This window comes from Leptinotarsa decemlineata, unplaced genomic scaffold (assembly GCF_025532065.1).
Source record: "Leptinotarsa decemlineata unplaced genomic scaffold, Ldec_3_MD MMD2_tig00000010_RagTag_RagTag, whole genome shotgun sequence".
Taxonomy (NCBI): Eukaryota; Metazoa; Arthropoda; class Insecta; order Coleoptera; family Chrysomelidae; genus Leptinotarsa; species Leptinotarsa decemlineata.
The window spans coordinates 11,586,740-11,610,326 of record NW_027412538.1 but is presented as its reverse complement, the minus strand read 5'-3'; the positions used below and the strand labels follow the sequence as shown (position 1 = coordinate 11,610,326).

At 34.4% G+C, this 23,587-nt stretch overlaps 3 protein-coding genes across 4 annotated transcripts in view; 1 reads left to right on the top strand and 2 right to left on the bottom strand.

Moving 5' to 3' along the window:
- The window catches only part of skd (mediator complex subunit skuld), a 148,606-nt gene extending 134,739 nt beyond the window's left edge, over window positions 1–13,867 (top strand). For both annotated transcript variants that reach the window (XM_074171548.1, XM_074171547.1), the window contains 4 exons: window positions 2,921–3,144; window positions 3,504–3,695; window positions 6,281–7,437; window positions 10,697–13,867. In XM_074171548.1, the coding sequence (XP_074027649.1) occupies window positions 2,921–3,144; window positions 3,504–3,695; window positions 6,281–7,437; window positions 10,697–10,829 (1,706 nt within the window). In that variant the 3' untranslated portion in view covers window positions 10,830–13,867. The remainder of the gene's footprint in view (window positions 1–2,920; window positions 3,145–3,503; window positions 3,696–6,280; window positions 7,438–10,696) is intronic.
- Window positions 13,868–13,889: 22 nt separating this feature from the next.
- Tcs1 (Threonyl-carbamoyl synthesis 1) lies at window positions 13,890–21,460 on the bottom strand. Its single transcript, XM_023169647.2, has 2 exons — window positions 21,324–21,460; window positions 13,890–19,358 (listed from the first exon to the last, which is right to left on the bottom strand). Exons 1-2 carry the CDS (start codon window positions 21,358–21,360, stop codon window positions 18,679–18,681), a joined length of 717 nt encoding a protein of 238 aa, XP_023025415.2. The 5' UTR covers window positions 21,361–21,460; the 3' UTR covers window positions 13,890–18,678.
- Polr3K (RNA polymerase III subunit K) lies at window positions 21,271–21,835 on the bottom strand. Its single transcript, XM_023169649.2, has 2 exons — window positions 21,609–21,835; window positions 21,271–21,555 (listed from the first exon to the last, which is right to left on the bottom strand). Exons 1-2 carry the CDS (start codon window positions 21,750–21,752, stop codon window positions 21,370–21,372), a joined length of 330 nt encoding a protein of 109 aa, XP_023025417.1. The 5' UTR covers window positions 21,753–21,835; the 3' UTR covers window positions 21,271–21,369.
- Between the last annotated feature and the right edge of the window lie 1,752 nt (window positions 21,836–23,587).

Here is a 23,587-nt window from a genome sequence, read left to right as displayed (position 1 = left end):
TATGATTCTATCAAGTTAGCTGAGGTTCCCCTGATTCCATAAGCCTCAAGTTTATTTAGCAATGTTTTATGATTGACATTGTCAAAAGCTTTTGAAAGATCTAAGTTAATCATTAAGCTATGTTTCTTGTTGTTTTGACTATTTATGACTGAACATAAAGCTTGATAAATTGCTCTTGTTGTCGATTTACCCTTTCGAAAACCGTTTTGTGTATCACTTAATAGTTCGAATGTTTCAAGGTAGGATATAAGACGATTATATATGATTCTTTCAAAAATCTTACTAATATTTGATAATAATGCTATAGGTCTGTAATTTTTTATTTGATCCTTGTCACCCTTTTTGAAGATTGCTTTTATATGAGCTATTTTTAATTTGTCAGGAAATATTCCTTTATTAAGCATCATGTTTATAATAATTGCTAGGGGTGTTGATAGTTCACGTGCAACATATTTCAAGAGTTTTACCGGGATTTCGTCATAGCCAACCGATTTTAGATTTTTCAGTGACATTATTGTAGAGATTACTTCATGTTCAGTTGTTGGTGCAAAAAATAGGGTTATATTTATTGGATGTAAACTTGTATGTTCATTTGTTGTCATGACGATAGACTCAGAACATTGATTTATATAGAAGCTATTTACTTTGTTTAAGATTAATTTTTTATCTTTTTCTTCTTTATCAATATTTCTTAGAATTGAAACGTTCTTCTTTTCTGTTTTCCCTGTGTACTTTTGTACCAATGTCCACACTGCTTTCCCTTTATTGGTAGCGTTATTAATAAACTGGTTGTCACACAATTTTTTTGACTCTCTAATCACTTTTTTAAGTATTTTGCAATATTTATGTAAATAGTCTTGTGAAATTTTTCCTTGGAGTTTCATCTGATAAAGTTTTCTTTTATTTTTGCAGGATATTTTAATGCCCCTGGTCATCCAGCTTTTACAGTCTTCAACATTTCTCGAGCATTTTTTCAGCCTGAAAATAATGTTAACTAGATTTTTGATTAGGTCATAAAATATGCCATATGCTATGTTTGGGTCGTCGGTAGAAAGTATTTCTTGCCAATTCATTGAGGTCAATTCTATTCGAAATTGCTCCATTTTCGCCCTAGAAAATATTCTTTTGAGTTGTGTGGTACTATGCCCTTCCTCATTTGAAATATCTAATGTTATAACTTGTCCTTCATGATCAGACAAGGCAGTATTCAAAACTTTGGAACGATATGTTTTTTTTGTGCTGACAAAAATGTTGTCTAGAAGTGTTCGAGTTTTTTTTGTTATCCTTGTTGGCTCAAAAATTGTTTGTTGCATATCATAAGTTGTTAAGACGTTTAAAAATAAATTTTGTATTGGATTATTATTCAATAAATTTATGTTAAAATCCCCACATAAGATCAAGTCATACATTGCATACTTTGACAAACACACATCTAGTAGTTGGTTTAATGAATTGAAAAATATATCAGTATCTCCAGAGGGAGGACGATATACGCAGGTCAGAATTAACCGATTTGGCACACTTACAACTGATGAACATTCTATATGCCCTTCAACACTATATTGACAGATTTCAGTACATTCTTCAACATAAGTACTTGTGTCTTCTCTAACAAAAATACTGGATCCGCCATGTATGCGGTGTTCTCGGGAAAACACTGACTTGAGTACGTAGCCATTAAGTTTCATACAACTTTCTTCTTGTTTTGTATACCAGTGTTCAGTGAAACACATAAAGATAGGTTTCGGGTTTAAGTTTTCAAGTAAAAGTTCTATTTCCAGGGTTTTGTTTTTTAGGCACTGTATATTCTGATGAATGATTGTGACTTCAGTATTCGAAGAATTTGTCTGTAGGTTAGCTCGTACATCACTCTGTGTTCCTTTTTGTTTCATTGTCAAGCCGTTGTAAAGGATTGAGTTGGTCACTAATACTTCTTGATAATTTTTGAGGTGATGTTTGTGTTTATTTCTTAAAGGCCTATTTGCAGTTGGGAGAGTCGGGGATATAAAAAATTACTAGACTGGGGATGAGTGATGATATCTTCGGAGTTGCAGGGGTTAATGTTATTTATTTCATTATGAATATTTTCTGAGTGATCTGCCCTTTCCTGATTATTTATTTTTGGCTGAGATTGTACAATGGTTTGCTTCGAATCTACTCTATTGAAGGGGTTCAGTAGTTCTACAATTGATTTACTGATAAGGAATTTCCCACTCTTCTTCAGTGTGATGCCATCTCTATAATAGTTTGATCTTCTTACCACATTGTTGCAATCCAGGAACAATGTGGTTTGTATCTTTGTTAAATGCAAAGCTTTAAAAAAATTTAAATTATTTTCATAAATCACTTGATTTGTGTCTCTCAAATCATATCTGTAGGGTTGTGATATTACAATTGAGCGAGTATGCTGAGATTTCAGAAGGAATTTGTCGATTAGATTTTGGTGCAGTCTATTTGTCCATAGAATGATGATGTCATTTTCAGTAAAAGATTTCGAATTTTCTATAGCTGTGGAAATCAGTTCGTCGTCATTTGCGAAGGGTTTTAAGAAAGACTGGACAATAAAATTTGTAGTCATATTGTTCATAATATTAGCTAATTCCCTACCATGAATCCCCGATACCAGTAAAATTCTATTCTTTTTCGATATTTTCGTTCTTGTTTGTTGTATTCTCATTATGGGTTTATAAATGTGTTTTTTTTGTGTCATAGTTTCTTCACTATCTGTTTGTTGGAAGACAGACGTGCTTCTACTGGTATCTGTTTGTGTGTAAATTTGTTTCATACTTTTGGAATTGGTTTGAAAGCCGACTGAACAGGTGGATTCAGTGCTCAATTTCTCGTTTGCTTTTTGTAGTTCATCATTTTGAAATTTTTGAAATTTTGTCATAGTTTCTTCATTATCTGTTTGTTGTTATAGATGATGGAATGAAAGATTCTTCTCCAATTAGTAACGTAATGGAATCTTTCAACGATGATGATGAGAGGGAGGTACCATCGGTTGTTGTATACCTTGTGGAGCCTTTCACGTTGGGTTCCGATCAGCCAGAATTGCAAAGATTGGCTTGTCTTGCTCTCTTGAGATGTTACCAGTCGGTCTTGGCAGCCGTTCCTGAAAATATTCGAAATAATATTAGTGTACAGGTGAGTGAGATCAACTTTTAGTTTTTTTTTTTTTATGGAAACTATTGCGCCTGTCTTAAGCAGTTAATAAGAGATTTATAAAGTAAAAAAACTACTTTTTCTTCAAGTTTCACTTCTGATTAATCTTTTTTTTGTGTGCTCTGTTCGTACTTAGTTATGTTATAGTTAGTTATTTTTCAATTATTTTTTCCCTGCTATAAACATTGTATGTTTCTTGGGAAAAAATGAATTGATATTACTTGTACATTAAATTAATTCCATTATAATCCCATATGGATACTGAAATTAACTTGTAAATTTCAAAATACAATAAATTATATATTTATACGATGCAATAATGTATTTTTTTACAATTTTAGATCATATCATTGGAAAGTATAGTTGAGCTGAACAAAGCACGTGATAGAATACGACACAGCGATCACATGAGGGCACTGGCGCTCAATATTTTTTCGCAGTGCAGAAGACTTCTTGTACATTCGAACAACGTAAAATCCCTTACTGGTTTTGGTACTGCTGCAATGGCTGATCATTTCCTCAAAAGTAAAGATGTAAGTACCAATCCATTTTTATTGAACCCAATTTCGTTATTTTCGTTTCTATCTCAAGTTTTAATAGGTAAGATTCGTGAATTAGGAATGTCGAGGGTTATTTAATAAAACATTCCACTTTGAAATCGAAAATTGCCAATGTCGATGAGCCTGAAGTAGTTGGACCATTATAGGATATAAGGTTTTAGGGGCCTGAGGATCATGAGCATGAAGTTATAACCTGAAATTTATAGTAGCTTAACTTCAGTTTGAACTTGAGGATTGTAAATAGAAGTTGAAATTTTTAGTTAATCAAAAAAAAAACCTCGTGCACAATAGTTGAAGAAAAGTGAAATAATTAATTTAATTACATTGTATTATACCCCCTTTCCAATTGATTTTAATAATCTGTTGATTTATACCGTGGGGAACTTGAATTGATTTATATTTATATCAAATTGAGCAGAAAGTCACATTTTTAGATATTGATAAAAGTAATTATTATCATTATTAAAAATCACAGTTCATGTCTGCAGTGAAATGTGAAATGAAAATAATTGAAATCATGGCTTAAGGTTTTATTTAATTGATATACAAAAATACCAAAAAATAAGAATAAAACACATCCATGTATAGAGTTACTTATTTTCAGATTGATTACTTTCTTCCTTTCTTTGGAAGATTCCCTCATCCTTTTTTTGTATCAAGATGGAGTAGTAGAAAGCCAAAAACTTTCTTTCCCAAAAATTAATCACTCCTAAAAATATAACCCCTTCAATTGAAAGAATAAAACACTAACGAAGAAATGGATGTAAAGACAATAATTGCAGTACATAAAGTAAATATTGTGTATAAAATAGCATCTAAGTGACTTAACACTTGTGTTATGCTACAAAGTTAGGAAAGAATTTAGTGGCAGTGAATCTATCGGCGTTCTAATATTTTGATAAATTCAAAGTAATTTTCGAAGACACATAAAGATTATTTTCAGTTCTGTATTACGTTTGGTTTTTCCAAGGAACTCTGATGCATTGCTTCCCACACCAGAATACCATAACGAAAAAGTGATTCAGCTAGAGATTTGTAAATTGATATGAGTATATTTTTTCAATAAAAACTTTCATAGCTGGTAAAATTTATAAAATAGCTTCCTCACTTTTTTTGTCAGATAGTCATCATAATTGTTCCATTTTAAATTATTGTCAATAATTATGCCCAAATACTTGACCTTGTTTATTTCTTTGATTTCCTCCCTCGTACCTGGAACTTTTAATGAAAGACGATACATACTCAACCATTTATGAATTTTTTCCATGCTTGACTGGACAGAATTTTTGGTTTCAGACCATGGATTTTCGTTGAAAATAACAACTGTATCATCAGCATATGATATAATTCTTGCTTTTACTTTCAGAGTAGAGAATTTATGTAGGCTTGAAAAAGTATTGGACCAAGAACGGTTCTTTGGGGGACCCCTGTTCTTATGGTCATAGTTTCACTTGATGCAATATCTCAATATCAAGCAGAAAATAATGAATAAGAGTTTAGTAGAATCTCATTTGAATTATGGAATCATTGGTTGGGAGGGTCTTTCGAAAAGTTATTACAATATACTGGAAATCTCGCAAAAATGGTTCCTCAAAATTCTTCTCAATAAGAATAGAAGATATTCTAGTGACTTGCTGTTTTGTGAAGCTGGTGTTAATTATGTTAGACAATTATATTACATACAAGCAAATCTGAGACAATTTATATACAGATCTGAGTTGATAATGCAAAACCATAATTACTCAACTAGGCATAAATATAATTACAAATCACCCCTTATGTATAAGTCGATCGGGCAAAAAAGCTATCCATATCTTGGGCCTAAGTTGTTTAATACATTGCCAAATGATATTAAAAATGATGTCTGCGCACACCGTTTCAAAAAAACTTAAACATTATGTACAAAATACAAGCAGAAACTATTTTCATGAAATTATAGAGAGTTAAATCAAATAGGCAATGGACTAAAATGAATAGAAAAAAAAATAAATAAATAAAAGTAATGACATTTTTACCATTGAATTCTTCAATGTAGATATTTTAGTATGTTTTTGCTTTTATATTTTAATTTTAGATCATTTTATTAGATGAACTTATACACTCTGTGTATGTATATTTCGTTTCAATTAGTAATGTCTTATGTGTTTCTTTTAAAACTTACAAACAAGTACTTGTACTTCGTAAGCTGTAAATTTATTCACCGTTAGTTTTAGAAATTTGTTTTCAAATTACAATTTTGTACTATTATCCTTGTGTGTGAATAAATATTATTTTTATTATTATTATTATATTGTGATTGTGACAATGAAAAACAAATCTATAAAGATGACATCAGGAGTAGATTGTCGTTTGCCTCTCAACCTTTAACCATTTTTTGAACTCATTGAAACTAATTAAGAGACAAATTAGTAATTATAAAATAAAAGTAATACCCATCAAGAGGACTGTCATTATGAATTAATAATTTAATAAATATCGCAAATTTGTTAATTCCATGTTATGTGGTAAATAATACTTCCTGATACTCCATGAAATGAATTAAAAATTTCTTTTTTTAGGAAAAAAATCGCGCTCCTTATAAACTTTACACTCCACCATACATTTTGGCGCCGATGAGAGAAAAAGTCGGCAGTATAGATACATTTGGAAAGGGAACCCAAGACCAGGCTTCCGTTTTGTACCTCAGCTATTGTCTTTCCGAAGACCAAAGCTGGCTCTTGGCTGTCGCAACCGACGACCGGGGTGAAATCTTCGAGACCATAACGATAAACATAGATGTGCCGAACAGAAGCAGGCGAAAAAAGGCGTCGTCGAGGAGAATCGGTCTGGAAAAACTGATGAACTTTATCTTGGGAGTGATGTCGCAAAGCGTTAAACCTTGGCGGTTGGTAGTTGGAAGGTTGGGAAGAATAGGTCACGGCGAACTGAAGGGTTGGAGTTGGTTGCTGAGCCGTAAGAATCTTTTGAAAACCTCCAAACATCTGAAAGATATCTGTAACCAATGTTCGATGATGTATCCGAGCGCAGTTCCGTGTATCCTCAGCGCATGTCTAGTTAGCTTAGAGCCTGATTCGGTTCTGAGATTGATGCCTGATCAGTTCACTCCAGATGAGCGTTTCAGTCAAATTTCCGTCAATTCCCAGCTCTCTACACCACAGGACGTCAGCTGCACGCACATCCTTGTATTTCCAACCAGCGCTACAACAACGTCTTCCCAAACTACCTTCGCCGAACAACACATTAGCTCTGGAGATTTGGATCTTTTCCCCGATGATGACATAGGGGAAGTAGAGGGGATGAACGAATTTGAAGATTTCATCAATTGGTCTGAAATCGGTGGAGGTCAGAGTCCAACAGGAAGCCCCAGAAGGGAGGAATCGGGAATCGGCAGTCCAAATGGCGGCATGATTATCGGGAGGGAAGGAACGCCGATGATCGGAATGAACATGAGAGGAAACGAACCTACGGAAGAGTTTGGGGTATTACTTCAACAGCCTTTGGCATTGGGGTACATGGTTTCGACAGCTCCTACGGGAAGGATGCCGAATTGGTTCTGGTCGTCGTGTCCCCATTTGGAAGGGGTGTGTCCTGCATTTTTGAAGAATGCTCTGCACCTGCACAGCCCAAATATACAACAGAATACCGAAGACCTTCTCCAGCAGCAGTCCGAGACGACCCATCCATTGGATTCTCAGTATACCACAGATGTTTTGAGGTGAGACAGGGTTATATATTTTTGAAATATCCTAAGCAAAAGGAGGTTTCAGTGAGTAGCCTCATACTTTCCCAATAAATGCTATTTTATATTCTCATTTTCCCCTTTCATGTTTGGAAGAGATTAAATTTTCATTGAAGTTGTAATTTTGTATGTTGTAAATTGACCACCTACTTACAGCGTGAAATTTATATATGCTCTCCTTTTGTTTGGAGGATTTTTTGTTTTGCGATCTTGAAATGCATTAGAATCTAAAGCAAACCTTGATTTCACCTTATAATTTATCATGGCTTGCTTTTGATATTACTAGTATATGTGGGATAATTTTATTGTCAGCATTTTGAAATATTCAACATATTTAACAACAATTGTTCAATACAATCAAAACCTGCGAAGAATTTTTTCTCTGAATCACTTGAACTGCTATTGTCGTAAAAACATGTGAAATTATTTTTCTAGTTACTTTGAACAATTCAAGTCATGGCATTGCCACTGAAAAAAATCGTTTAGTACAAGACTAATTTACAGAAAAATACAATCTATAATATTGAAATACATACATCGGAAAAGTCTAGGGATATTTTTATAACATACTTAATATCATAAAAGTAAATGCATGAGGTCGTTTAATTTCAATTAAATTGGTACACTCGACCACCCTGTAGATTTTCTATGGGTTGAACAAAGCCTGCAAAAACGGTAACTAATCTTTTATCAAGTTTTTTACAAACTGTAGGTTTTCGGCTAAAATGAATAATCTGAAAGTGTCGAGTTTGTACATTCTATGCAATTCTTGCTCAGCAATTAAACTGGAGATATTGTGCTTTAACATGGAACGCCATCACTTACCATTGGCTGAGATGAATAGAGCTGTAGGGCTTCTTCAAGGTGGCATGCAACAAAATGATGTAGCTCTTCGTTTGGGGGTCTCCCAAAGTGTTATCAGTCGATTGTGGCGGCGTTTCCGTGAAACTGGCAGTCCAGCCGAACAACATCCAGGGCGAGGACGCGCTACAACTGCAGTTCAAGACCGATTTTTGGTCTTAACTGCAACAAGACAATCGACAATCACAGCACCTGAGTTGGTTAACGTGTTGCAGCAGATGCACCAGGTAACCAGTGGTCGTGATACTGTCAGAAATCGACTGCATGAAGCAGATCTCCACAACAGAAGGCCACTTAGATGTCCACCTTTGTCGAGAGGCAATCGCGGTAGAAGATTAGAGTGGTGTCAAGAACATCAAAACTGGGTTGCAAATGATTGGGCCACAGTTTTGTTTACAGACGAATCCAGATTTGAATTTCATCCAGATTCTCGTCGAGTAAGACTGTGGAGACCTGAAGAAAATGAACGTTTGAGACACGTCCAGGAAGTCCACACATACAGAGGTGGTACAGTAATGCTATGGGGCGGAATCATGATCGGCGGCAGAACCGATCTCGTTTTTCCAAATCGCTCCCTCACAGCTCGACAGTACCTCGACACCATTCTTCTACTTATCATCCGTCCGTTTGCTGGTGCTGTTGGTGAAAACTTCCACCTAATGCACGATAATGCTCGTCCACATGTCGCGCGTCTAGTGACTGACTGGCTCACCAACGAAGGAGTTGATGTATTGCCATGGCCAGCACAATCACCGGACCTGAATCCCATCGAGCATGTGTGGGACATGCTTCAACGAAGAATTACTCCGCATATGGGGAACATTCACACAACGTTTCAATTGAGAGAGCTTTTAATCGCTGAATGGGCAAATGTACCTCAACAAGACATTGACAATCTCATTTTGTCGATGCACGATAGATGTAGGGCCGTAATAAACCAGCGTGGAGACCATACTTTGTACTGATTTCATTTTTTTTTGTATTATGATTTTTTTTCGGGGTGCCAAAGAAGAGCCATATTTTTTTTTAGTTTTGCTTATATGCGCACTCAGTATTTTTGACCATTTAATAAATTTTGTTGTGAGTTACATTCGTTTAATAATCACCCGTCAACTTTTTTCCCTAAAGTGATCTAAAAAAAATTATTGCCATTTTTAAAAATATCCCTAGACTTTTCCGATGTGTGTATATTGCATATTTAGTACATATATCCATTAAATTTCACAATAGTTGGATTATAAAAGTTTGTTCTGACAATTAATGAAAGAAACAATATCAATTATAACTTGAAACTTCTAGAAAAATTTATCAAATTGACATTTATAGTGGGTTCATTACCTCAAGTATCGAATGTCTCATTTACCCTTATATTCATAAAGATACCCAAATTAATTAGCTTATCACCTCGGAATTTCATGATTATTCATAAATTGGAAAAAAACATTCTCATTTTGGATTTCAAAGAAACCTGTGCCAACATACTAGGCTGTTCAAAAAACAAGAGGTTTGTTCTGGTTCTAATATCCGAAACTGTTTGGAAACAGCGCAAGACATGATGCGTACAACGACAACTCTCAGAAGTTGAGAAACTTGTGCGAGCTAAGGACTAACGGGGTCTTACCTTTTAATGTGTGATTCCTAACACGGTTAGGTCCTTGAACTCTTTTAGCGATTCCATTTCTATCTCCTCAGTTGTGTAAAACAATTCCAAAATCGCTGAACTGACAAAACTCCCAATAAGAGAATATATTCTTAGTTCACATTATCTTCCCACTATATCCCACTGTACCAGCTTCTCAGTTGATTGAGATGGAAAAAAATATCATGAAAACTGATTTTTTCTTTCTTATCAGTCACTGGGCTATGCTTGAAGACTGACAGTAAACAAATCTAAAGAAATGAACTTTAAATGTTCAAACCTGTCTCTGATATACCTACACAGTAAGTTGAATGGACTGACGCCTATCAGAAAACAATACTCCCCTGGCTAATACCACTAAGGGCGTTGGATTATATCCGTGCCCGTTCCAAAATTGAAGGTCGACTCTTTCAGTTGTATTGCCAATTGCATGTGTGGGAAGATTGCTGCACTGACGCCTGTCGGATCCAACGCCCTTCGTGGTATTAGCCAGGGGAGTAGTTGTTTTCTGATAGGCGTCAGTCTATTCAACCTACTGTGTAGGTATATCCGAGACTGGCTTGAACGTTAAAAGTACGTTTCTTTTAATTTTTTCTGTGGATGCTGCTTGTATTCATTAACAGAGCGTGTTACTCACTTGTCAACTTTGGTCTTGTAGTGTAATTAACCTCCGGAACAATATTTTCATAGAATTTATTTGAATGTAGATGAATTAATGAATATTGTTTTTTACAGATTCGTCCTAGAAGGCTACAATGCTTTATCGTGGCTGGCCCTTGATTCCAATACTAAAGACCGTTTATCATGCTTACCAGTTCATATGCAGGTGTTAGTGCAGTTATATAACACTGCTGCAGCCCTTTTGTAAATTACTGAAACAGTTGGTACTTAGTTGCAAGTTTCAATTTTCTTCACGTTTCGTTTTAAACTTTTTAACAATTGCGGAAACTTAGGATCAGACTCGTGAAATTTGATCTCCTTAAAATTCTAGTACTATAATGGAATGACGATTATAGGTTTTAGTCAAGGTTCGAAGTGATGTGTCAAAGTTTTTCTATGTGTTTTTAAAACATGACTATATTTATTTAAATTTTATTTTGAATATAATTGTTCATTGCTGATCCTAGGTTAATTCTGCGAGAAATGTAAATAGTTTTGGAATGATATTTGCCAAGTTGAATATCAAATTTTTAAAGTTTTTTGACCAAATACTTGGTTTTGTTAGGTTTTTACTCCTATTTTGTTTATTTTTCACTCCTATTTTGAATTTATACATATATAAATCTATATATTTCAATTCATCGATGTGTCCTTAAGAACGAATTATTAATAATACTCGAACAAGTGAACAATTTAATAATGATATTTTCTCAATTGGTAGCTGTAAATAAATATTAACATGTATTTAAAATCCTTTTTTATGTGTACAAAAAAAAGAAGAATTGTGATACTTAGACGTTAATTTTTGGAGGTGACTTTCTACAACTTTAAACGAAAAAATATTGTTGCGCCGCTGAAGTATTAGAAAAATAAAAATGGAACGGTAAACATTTTAAAGATGATTCAAATAAAAAAACTGCCAGATACTGTTCAGTAAGTTGCAAGGTGCGCGCGCATGTGTTATATGTTGTTATATTTTTTTGTTTGTTGTTAGGTTTTGATTTTACAATTTTAAACTTGTAAAAATGTAAATTTTGTACAAGAAATAATTTATTTTTGTGTTACATGTGTAAATAAGCAAAAATGTACAAAAAGAAAACGAGATGATTATAGACTGAGTAAGCACGATTATGCAAAGGTAACCTTTTTCCAATTCAATTTTTGTCTCGAGCAGAACACACCGACTTGGTTATTTGGTTTGACTTTTTTCAAAATCAAAAGTGGACATCTGGAGCACTCGTAATTTTTTAACTCTGGTGACAACACATCAATTTTTCATTTAGATTATTCTCATACATTTTCAATATTGAAGTTTTCACATGGATAGATGATAGAGAGAAAATATTCAATTAGATTTTACCGCTGAGAACGCTTGATTCTGTTACTCAAATAATATAGATTTTCACAGGTGCAACTTTTCTGAAAAAAATTCCAAATGTATGGTATAGCTGTCCATCATTTAATATATTTTTCATTTACTATGTCCAATAATATTTTCTTGTGTGAAACTATTTGAAACGAGGATCTGTATAAATTATTCAACACAAAGTGATTTTGTGTGAACTAAAAAAATGTTATTTGAAATAGAAATATTTTGGAGAGATTAGAGAATTGTTTTTGGCTTGCTGCTTGTCTTTGGAAGTTCTCTTCTCTTTTTATATTTAAAGAGAAGTGGGTAGCCAAAAAAAGTTTTTTCTATATTAATTTTTGAAGGTAATTTGAACCAACAATACATTGTTTTCGAGAATGAAATAATTTTCAAATGCCGCTTTATGTCTTGGAACATGTAGATGTTGTCAAACATCATTATTGAAATTTGAAGAGTTATCGAAAGGAGAACTGTGGCTATCTGGTCTTTTTAGCCTTGATTCATGGAGAGACTAACTCTGAACGTTTCGTCCATAACTACATCTTCAGCGGTGATCGATAGTAATCCATAGTAGACTCGTTAATGAGACCCTATAATGTGCATTACTGATATTTATAGAAGGGAAGTTGTGCGATGGACTCTCCTGATTGGCACAGAAGAAGTCAGATTTGATAGGGCATCAGCGCAAAGCTGGGTACCATGTTATGTCGATCCTCGTCATTTTTTATTAAAGTTGTTTCAATGCTTAGAAATCTCTATGGCTTCCTGGTTCAGACGGCAGGGTCTTTCATGTTCTTTCAAGCAAGTTCTAACACTTGAGCAAGGATTGGGAAGAGGGTCTTTACGATTCTTGAGCGACCAGAGATAAGTAGATGGTTTTGCGTTTCCACTACATGTCAATTGATAATTTTTCCATCTTATTTGTGACTTTCTGGATGTAGGGCAGTTGAATTTAGCAAAGGATGAGTGTCTGCGTGTAAGCTTACTTGCTGAATTTCTTCAGCATAGATGCTCGAATCTACTAACAGTGAACCACCGCTGAAGATATCCATATCAGTAATGGGCAAATTGTCCGGGGCCAATCTCTCCATTGGAACTTGGCTGCCTTGCTTGTATAACCACATTACCTATTGGACTTCTGGCCGTGAACATTTCAAAGTTCGGTTTTATTATCAAAAAAATATATAACATTTTACCAAGACAACTTTCGGTTAACGAAATTTTTCAAAGACCTGTATTACTGTATCAGAATTTATGGCCTCATTCCCCAGATGGGATTGTCAACCTAATAACCACTGAAGTGTGTCCTTCTGCCTGAAGGTTTATGTTGAAAACAGCAATATAATCAAATCTTGCATAATATTCTAACTCTTTGCCAAAGACAGGGATATATAGGATGGTTGCGAGGACATTGTGAGTACTAAAGAGTATATCGCCAAGAAACTTAGGACAATTTGTACATAAAACAATTTATTGAATAATCAAAACTTTCCTTTGTCAATTTTTCAGTTTTGACGATTTTATGCAACACAGCATCAAAGTATGACATTAACTGATCTCTCAAGAGAAATGAGCCGTCACACATTTCCAAATTTTTCTTGAACTGTTGCATAGGACCGTTGATTGATATTACTTAGATCTAGCAAAACTGTTGATTAACCAAATTGTACGTATATAAATGTTAACTAACCTGTAATGTATTCGAAAATGTTACTGGGGCCAAAAGATTAAACCGTATCTTATAAATGTTGCCTCAGACTCGCAAATATTTCAAGATCTTTACAGCTCAGTGGGAATAATTTTCAGAAAATCTACATGAAATTTATTTTTTTCTGAAGAGTCGGTCGTATTTAAATATATATGATCTGAAATTTGAAGTCTTCTTTTGAAAAGTTAGTAAGACGTCTTATCCCTTCATTCGCTGAAGAGAAATAGACTTTCACATCTGCCTGGAAGTTTTTATTTATTTTGAAACTTGACAGTTTCAAAGTTTATTTGAAACACTGACTCGTTTTCCTTAAATTCAAAATATCTTTTTTTCAAATTATAGACGTACAGAGGAATGGAAAATATCATATTTAATGTTAATTTCAAGTTTCGAATTCTAAGTCGGACTATTTCTGATCTGTGTCCATTCAATATTCTGTAAATTTTTGACGTATTTTTGAAAAATCATGATAAAAAGTAAAATTAACTCTAGTGCTCAACATTTTTCTTGTTCGTTTAGATATGTGATTGTTTATTCAGTCATAAGTGTGATTTTGTTGCTGCATTTGTATACTTCTTTTGCAAAATTTTTGTAATGTCTTTAGATGACAGTATTTTTTATCGTTTTTCTCATTTTTTTAAGTAATTTCATTACTTATACTTATATACTTATTTAAAGAACATATATATTTTTATTGAACTGGACAGGTTTAGGACTGTTAACTATCGTTCAAAACTAGCATTCACGTTCGAAGTAAAAGAACGTTCTGTAAATAATAGTTACTGTTGTAAGAATATGTCAATTTTAGGGAATTGGGAATATAGTTAATCAAATTTGTACATATTTTATTGACATTAGTTGAATTAGTGAATACACATAAAATGTTAATAACTTTATAAATAATTATATACATATTACTTAGGTATTATTAATAAACGGCTCCATGAGTATAAGTAGTACGTTTTTCATTTGTGTGAATGCTCCTGGTAACTATATTCAATTTTTTTCCAAAAACAATCCTGCTTCCAATTATGTCAATAATTTTTATTGTACTATAAAATCGTAAGGAACTATCACCCTTAAACCATTTGAATATCCTCCTAATTAAGTTTTTTATGTTTTTTGAAACTGGAGTAATCATATACTCTGCCCCTCTAAGCTACAAAACATTTTCATGCATAGTGCACGTGATCCCCCAAGCAAGGCTGCTTGTACAGAGTCGCACTAAGGAACAACCAAAAATTAATATGCGGCTGGGTATAGAAAAAATGTTTAGGAGTGTAGGGACACAAATTAGCAGTTTCTTCAGCCGTATCAGTATTTGACATTTTAAAAATAACTTTAAAATACCGTATATGTACACAGCATAGGTGTTAAAACATAATTGACCCAATAGGATACTGTAACAATGAATTCCGCAAGCCGATTGCAGTTAAATGTGATTGGCCAACGTAAGTAAGCTTGTTTATTTTACCCAATAGATGCAAATGTATGTGGTGAGCATGCTTTTATCACGCATCAATCTTTGTTGAGTTACTTTTTGTTGGATGGATATAGTTTAGATATCTTTAAACTGCAATATTGATTAATGTACAAAAAGGGGTAGTGTAAGGAACACTCACTGTCCATCAATTCCAAGAAGACTTAAAACCTCCCGAAATCTTCAAAAGCAAACTGAACTTCCCTGAAGAGGTGAAATATCTTGGTACTATCCTCGACAGGAAGCTAACCCTCCCTACTCTACAGATACAGGGGTAGAGAACTATCTTAACTTTTTGTAAAAAATATATTCAACTTGGAGATGAAACTGATAGCATTTTAGCCGGATATTCGACCGACGAACATATGGTGCAACGTTGTCATTTGGTGCATCACAAAAAACGCACTTACGTAGCCTGCGAGCTAATGATAGGGTGGACTCGGTCCAATTCGGATATTTTCGTTGATTTATCACATTTTCGTACCTCGTTGAAAGCTGAATTAGAAGCTCGTTTTGACTCCATTAGTCAAGAGTCAAACTACTTGATTGTAACTTACCTAGACCCGAGATTGAAAACAAATTACTTGGGGGTGCTAGAAGGAGAAGAGGCAGATTCCGCCGTATCTTGCAAAGCTCGTGACACGTTTTGGGATTGCTTTGATGAACAAATGAAAACAATACTAGCCAGGTTCAACGTGAAGAAAGAAACGCGATATCATATGAACTTGATTTTTATCTAGAGTCTGTGGGAATTGACCACAATTGTGACCCTTATTCGTGGTGGGCAGCTAATGCTAAACATTACCCAAATTTGACATAGTTTGCCAAAATATATCTTGCAGCGGTGTATACAGCGAAAGACTTTTTTTTGAAGCTGGCTTTATTTATGAAGACAAGCTGAACCACTTGCTATGTCTTAAAACGTGTCGAGAAAAGTATTGCTTTTTGGGTGATTGGGAAAAGCACATGTTTTGGTTTTATCACATATAGTAAATTTTTATTTGGTGAACTAACAGGAATCAGGAAATTCAAAACATTCGATATTTTATAACAAATTTTAATAACATTTATTATAATATTGATCTCTAAAAACATTATCTAAAAAAGCATATGAAAGTAGAGGAAAATTTGAACTGAAAAAGGAATATTTTTGGAAATATGCTATTTGGCTTTCTACTTCTCAATCATATGAAAATTTGGGAACAAAAAATCAAGAACTAAATGAAAACTGTAAAAAAAGAGTAGAAAACCAAAATGTTAACAAAAGTTGAAACGTTTACCAATCAAAATAAATATTCTCAAAGACGATTTTCCTCACTAACTGAGAAATGTGTATCCATTGTTACTTGTAGAAAGAAATAAAGAGCCATAACAAGTAAGACGTAAACACCAAAAGTGAATGGGGGGGGGGGGGGGTGGAGGGTGTGGATACTGGTTATGTCAGCAAAATTTACTATTCATAATTTTTTTGCTAGATTCACTAGGTACCCTTTCGAACAATTATATTGTAAGTAAAAGAGGGGGAGAGAATAATACAATTCTGGTTAGGGACCCCTTAAAGTACAGGATCAAAGTTGCCCAGCGACCTGGAGTAGTCAAGGCAAATAGAAATTCCTAAAAAGTCAGGGGAATTACGGTATAGACATTAAAAAGTCAATTGTTGGTTGTAACGAGACGGCAATACTGTATTTTGGCAGAAAGGGAATGATACAGTGGAAATCGGAATTCACAATATAAGAATTATGGGTTTTAGAGTTTGCTGTTGTTTCTCTGTCACTAAGGACCAAACAAAACTAGTGAGATAGATGACAGATGTATTGAATACCAGAGCGCCATAAAACGTCTCAAACCTCTCAACCATGTTATGGCTACACTGTGCCTCAACTCTCAACCTAACCTCAACCAACCTAACCCTCAACCTATTATCATTTCTTATCGGTTTAAATCTACCAATTCCTAGCACGGGTTGGATGATAGGCCTCGCGGCTTGAACCACCGTGTCACCTGACGGTCCATTGAATGAGTGGAACAAAGCATTCACGCCAACCGAACCACCTAATTTAATGAAACGTGTGTTTTTCTGGCACATTTTCGTTAAAGTTTGCCTTATAAGAAAATAAATATTTCAAAATAAAATCTTGAAATGTTCATCTCTCTCAACTACCTACACCGTAGGTTCTGGTAAATGCCTGCCGGAAATCAACTACTTCCCCGTCTAATACAATGCTGGATATTGAATTATATCCCACAGTTAAATATGCTAGACAGAGGACAGTCTCATTCATCCAGCAACAGGATCATAGTGAAATTATTCAAGTGTATCATCTACAGACTGGTTTCAAAGTATCACCTCTCATCAGTGCAGGAAAGATCCAACAGTTCCATTTCATGAACAAAGCACCAAGCGGGGAAGAAACATCTCATGTACCAATATTCCTGCTGCTGGATGAACTAGAAACATCTGTGGTACTGTGAAGTATCTTTGCATAATTGCCTGTCGGATATAATTCAATATCCAGGGCGGTATTAGCCCGCGTGAAGAGTTGGTTACAATTTTTATGTAGTTTCAATAGTACAGAAAATCACAACGAATATATTACAAGCTAATACTTCCCTGGTTAACACATTTGAAATCTATGGAACAGAACTTAAACAAAAAAAAATCAACAACTAACATTAGTAGCAAAAATTATAATAGCATTTATTTGTAAAGAAAATGAATTATGGTGACCTGAAACGAAATTGATTATGGAAATGAAATAACCAATAAGTGAAATGTTAATCATTTACAAACAATAAAAAGGTGAAATGAAAAAATTAAATATAATAACGAAATGTTAATTTGTTAATTTGAAGTAATGAAGCATTGCTTTTTGGCGAAAAAAATACTGTTGAAGCCAAGGCTTGGCTTGATAAACATTATTCAGACTTTGCACCGGGAAAATCAACCACCAAGCAAAGGTTTGTTAAGTTTTAACAAGATGAAATGAGCACCGAGGACGATACATGCCGTGGACACCTCAAAGAGGCCGTTACCGACGAAAACATCAAAAAAGTTCATAAAATGATTTTGAATGACAGCAAAGTGAAGTTGATCGAGATAGCTTTGAATTGTTTTCTCATCCACCGTATTCTCCAGATCTGGCCCCCAGCGACTTTTTGAAAATTTCGCGCCAATGAAGAGAAAATCGCCTATTTTGAGGCTAGTACCAAAAAATTGTATGACCGCTAGCTACCTCGAAGGCAACGACATAGAACAATTGATTTTATGATTAAACATTTTTTTTAATGTTAGCCTACGAACTTTTCAGCCTGCCTGTTATTTATTACTAGGTATACATTGAAAATACATTTCATATTCTCACTACTGGTGCTGTTATAGTATTTTAAAATACTAATTACTCACAAAACTCTTTTGTCATGAGATAAAGAAGCTAATACTGGAGATACAAATGATAGAAATTGATTGTACCTCTCATCTCAGTTTAAAAACACTAATATCACAACATTTGTTTTAATTCAAATTTTCTCAGCATACTGATGGTTTCTTCCAAAGCAGCTCCCTCTCTTACTATTTTAAATACTCCGGACTCTGACAAATCAATGATAGTTGACGGTTCATTATTATAATTCAACTTACCACCGTCGAATATGGCAGGTATTTTATCCCAAATCGATTTAAATTGTAAAATTTCCACAGCACTAGGGTGATTACTGAAGTTAGCACTAGTTAGTGCCAAGGGTTTGCCCAAACCACACGAAATATTCCTTATAAAATCATAATCAGGTACTCTTATACCAACTTTTCCATTCAAACTCAACGACTTGTCTAGCGTGTTATTTGTTAATTGAAGAATAACGGTAACCGGTCCTGGTAATAGGGCCCCCAGCAGATTCGACGGAAGATGGTGAACGCTGGCCCATAATCCGATTCTACTCACTTCGTTCAGGCAAATTGCTAAAGGCTTGTTTTCGTTTCTGCATTTGATCTTATATAGTTGATTTATCGCAGATTTATTAGTTGCATCACAGGCCAATCCATAAACTGTATCTGTTGGTACAGCTATGACAGATCCAGACTTAAGATAATTCACGGCTGTTAGTTCAACTGTGGAATCTGTTATGGAAATATGAGCAGTTGTCGGAGAAGATTTGAAGTATGCCATCTTTGAAAATCTACCTGTAATAATATCAATCAATAAGCAAGAAGAAAGTGATAGAATCATTAAACGATGTTTCTTTGTTACAACATAATAAATAGCTTGGATAGGTGGTGTATTGAAAACAATTCACACATGAACATCAGCCAATGCAAATTATTATCAATCAATTCAGTGAGAACAGTGTATCTTGCCTCAATAGTCTCCCACTTAGAATATGGCTCGTGTATATAAATCACTGTTCACATTGTAAAGAGTCCTAACATAAATTCTCTAGATTTTGTGCTTATAAAATGAATATGCACATTGACAATCATGATTATGCAATTTTTTTGAACAGTCTTAACCTAGACTTGTTGAGCAGAAGAAGGGAGAAAGCTGGCCTTATATTTACATACAAATTAATGAATGGCCTCATTACATACACGGGACTTCTCGAGAGGATTCACTTACATGTGCCAAAGAGAACTCTCAGAAATAATGATCTGTTTCTTGTTTCCTTCCATCATACAAGCTATAGAATGCTCTCTCCTATCGATTGTTCACTTGGAATGTTCAATGAAAAAACCCTACATTAGATATCACAGGTATAGGCCTGTCAAAAATCAAATATCTTATAAGAGCTACTTGAAAATAAGTATACATCAAATTCTTAATGTAGTCATTTATTACTTATATTCATCCTTTATATTATTCTCGCCATATAAATTTGTTTTTTTAGTGCTTTTACTCATTTTCACATGCTTGACTTTACTTTGAGTTCAAAAATTTTGTCCGTTTCAATATAATGTATTTCAGTAGCTCCATATCTCAATAAATATTAATTCTACAGTTTCGTGGTATATACTGATCGATAGAGTAGGTGTCGTTGAGCGATACTAGGCCAATTTTTCTTTATGAAATGACCTAGAGTAATTCATGACAAGGATTTGAGGACCCTGATAGAGACTGACCCATCACAAACGGTGCATGGGATGGTGGAAGAACTGGGCATCACTTTCCATGCGGTTTTTATGGTTTTAAATGAAATGGGACGGTCAAAATTCGAAAAGTAGGAGCCCCACGATTTGAACGATCAAGTCACAGAATTATAGTCACTTTTTCTGTCGAGTCTAACAGTTCCTTCACTTTACACAATTTTGATTATCATCAATGTCAAAAAAAAAAGAAAATAACCTGAGTTGAAGATGTGATGTAAACAAATACAGTACGAGAAATTGTGAGAGCATCCACCAGCCATACTCAAGATTGAGCATTGGTCAGGACTCTCACATATACCAAGGAATCAGGTGATATAACCGACTTATGAATATATTCCCGCACTTAAGCTCAGCGAGTTCAAATGTGTTGAAGGATAATCTGACTCGTTATCTGATAAATCAATCATTTTACTCCATTAAAGGGTTTTTTAGACACTACATTGTAAAGAATTTTAATCCGATTGTATGTATATTTTTCATATTTTGAATTGTATATTTCTGAATTTTTTTGCCTTGTGACTAGTCCATTAAGTTAAGGGAATTATCAACTCTATAAAAACCAAAAAAAAAAATAGGGAATCGATATATAAATTCAAATTTACAAAAATGTACCCAACTAGTCACTGTACATCATGGCCACTTGCTACCAAACTCAGTCATGGCCAGTTTGGCTTTCAAGACAGCAAAAATACCAATGATGCCATTTTCTCATAGCTAAAAAAAGTATACACTGAGTTGAAAAATGATGAGATGACAGCGGCAATATTTTGTGATTTATCAAAAGCGCTTGTCTGTGTGTATCATGAAACACTGTTGCAGAAACTTCAGCACTACGAATTAGACGAGTTGCCCTTGAATGGTGTATTTCTACCTATCAGGTCGAAGCAATACAGTAAAAACAACAACCTATTAGGATCATACATTGTTTTCTTCCGATTTTAATTCTCAAAAGGCGAGTCTGAGATGTTTTATTCGAAAAATTCAATTACATAGTATGGAGTCTACCTGTAGAACCAAGCAATGTTTTCAACTTCAAAAGCATTTGATGGAATCAGTCTCGCCAATAATGATTACACTCTGGATTACAGCAACGATAAAATGTGGTCATAGGTTCATCAGCTGATCTTGTTTGCATCTGCAGGAAATATGCTCGATCGTGACTGCACTTTGGACAACGTTCTTCTGTTGAATCGACGTTTTTCCAAGCTTCTTCACCTCCTAAGATATCATCAATTTTCTACAAAAAAAAACCTTATTATGGAGAATTTTTGTTTATCAGTTATTCTGTACCTTGAGTTCAGAGTAATTCTTGTGCAGTTTAAGCTTTTTCACACGAAAGTAAATAGGACATAACTTGCAAGTGAACTGAACGTTCCCTTGCAAATTTTCTTCGGCGAATAATAAATTCGAACAAAAGCAACAAAATTCCAACATATTTTCACATGAATGAAGAGCACATTGTGAGTGACATGGGAAGACTCTCTTCTCTTCTTCTTGTTTTTATGATCTTTGCTTACCTTCGGCGCAGTAGACCAATAGGGGGAAAAATTAATTACCATTGTCAGTTGTCAATAAAATCACATATCACAAAACATAAACTTGTCCAGATTTCTCGGAGAGCAGAGAATACCACAGAACCTACATAGGCACACAGAACACTTCTAAATATGCAGAGTTACTGTGATATTGTTAAAAAATATAATAAAATACAGATGAATACAGAAATGTTCATTGATACTAGTGAAAATAAATGTAAATAACTTTAATGTTTTTCGTGTGTGCTTTAAAAAAGAATATTTTGCAAAACGGAAAACAAGGAAATAAAAAAAACAAGTCTTGTTCTATATTATACTTTTCACGTGTAATTTTTGATCTTCAAGGTGTCGTATTTTTCATATTTCGTATTGAAAATGTTCATAGTACGTTCACATTTTTAGTCACTCGAAGGCCATTCTCTCACTGAGTGAGTGATTCACACTTTTGATAATCTTCACACCAAATATTTGCAGAACGAAGACACACAACCTGAGGTATATGTATCCCAGTCAGGAATACCACCTTATATCAAAAGTCAGTTGATATTAACATGATAAGAATAAAGGGTTATTAGGATATTTTCATGATAAAGATACCTCCTTTCTATTCATGGAAACATCAAATTCACAACTCTAAACAATTATTCTAATCACCCATAGCATCTTACTACAGTATGATCCACAGATTAATTACCATACCAATGTCCACGGAGAATTTCAATAAGAAATTAAATCTGATGAAACAATATGAAGCGCTCAACAGATTTCGCGAAAGGGATAAACACATTAGGCCCACGAAGCAGAACCTACGAGCAGCTCTGAGAGTCGCTGTCAGGCGGCTCCGGTAAGTATATATAACAGATTACTAACACACACTTTCTTACAGATATACACACACATGATTCGCGACCGATAGACACTTGTCTCAGGTAATGGTAAGGGGACTTCCATGCAAACATTACACACAGTAAAATCACGACAAATCAAAATCAACAGAACGAAAGTGAAAGTACCGAAAGTCTGATTTTCTACCGCAGGAGGTCAGATGTCAATCTTGCTGAAGTGCCCATCAGCAGGTTGAAGCTTCTGCAGACAGTAATCTTGTGAGGCAATCAACCCCGTGGGGGACAGAGAGGAAGGGTAATTGAAATGTTCGTGAAAATTGTGAAATTATCGTCATGGAAAGTTTTATTAATTTTCATCAAGTAACGGGTCTGATTTGAGCTTTATAATGCATCAAAAGTTGCTGAGGTCTGTACAGTTTTCTGGTCCAGAACAGTGTTTCAAGCATAGAAGTGCATAAAAACCATTGGTCCACCATTTTTGGGAGTCCGTCATATCGGATTTAGAGTGATTTAATTTTATTCTATGTAATCTTTTCAACAAACCCTAACTTTTGATATCTATAACTGCATTGCCAGATTAGTCTGCCATTTTTGGCGCTCGGTCATGTTGGATGTAAAATGGAGTCACTCAGATAACTATAACGACAGACAAACATACACACATTGCACGTTGTAATAATATGCAGATATCGTTCGAACGTTTGGTCTAATTATTATTATTGTCAGTGAGGTTTTATCTGTCCCAAAAATTGGAAAATTACTCAGTCAACTCAACAAATGAGTTCTTTTCTAGTATATAAAAGTCACATGTACTAACTAACATGAAATTCACATTTTTTTAAAACAAACACCATCAATCATAAACTGTCAACAATGGGATGAATTAACT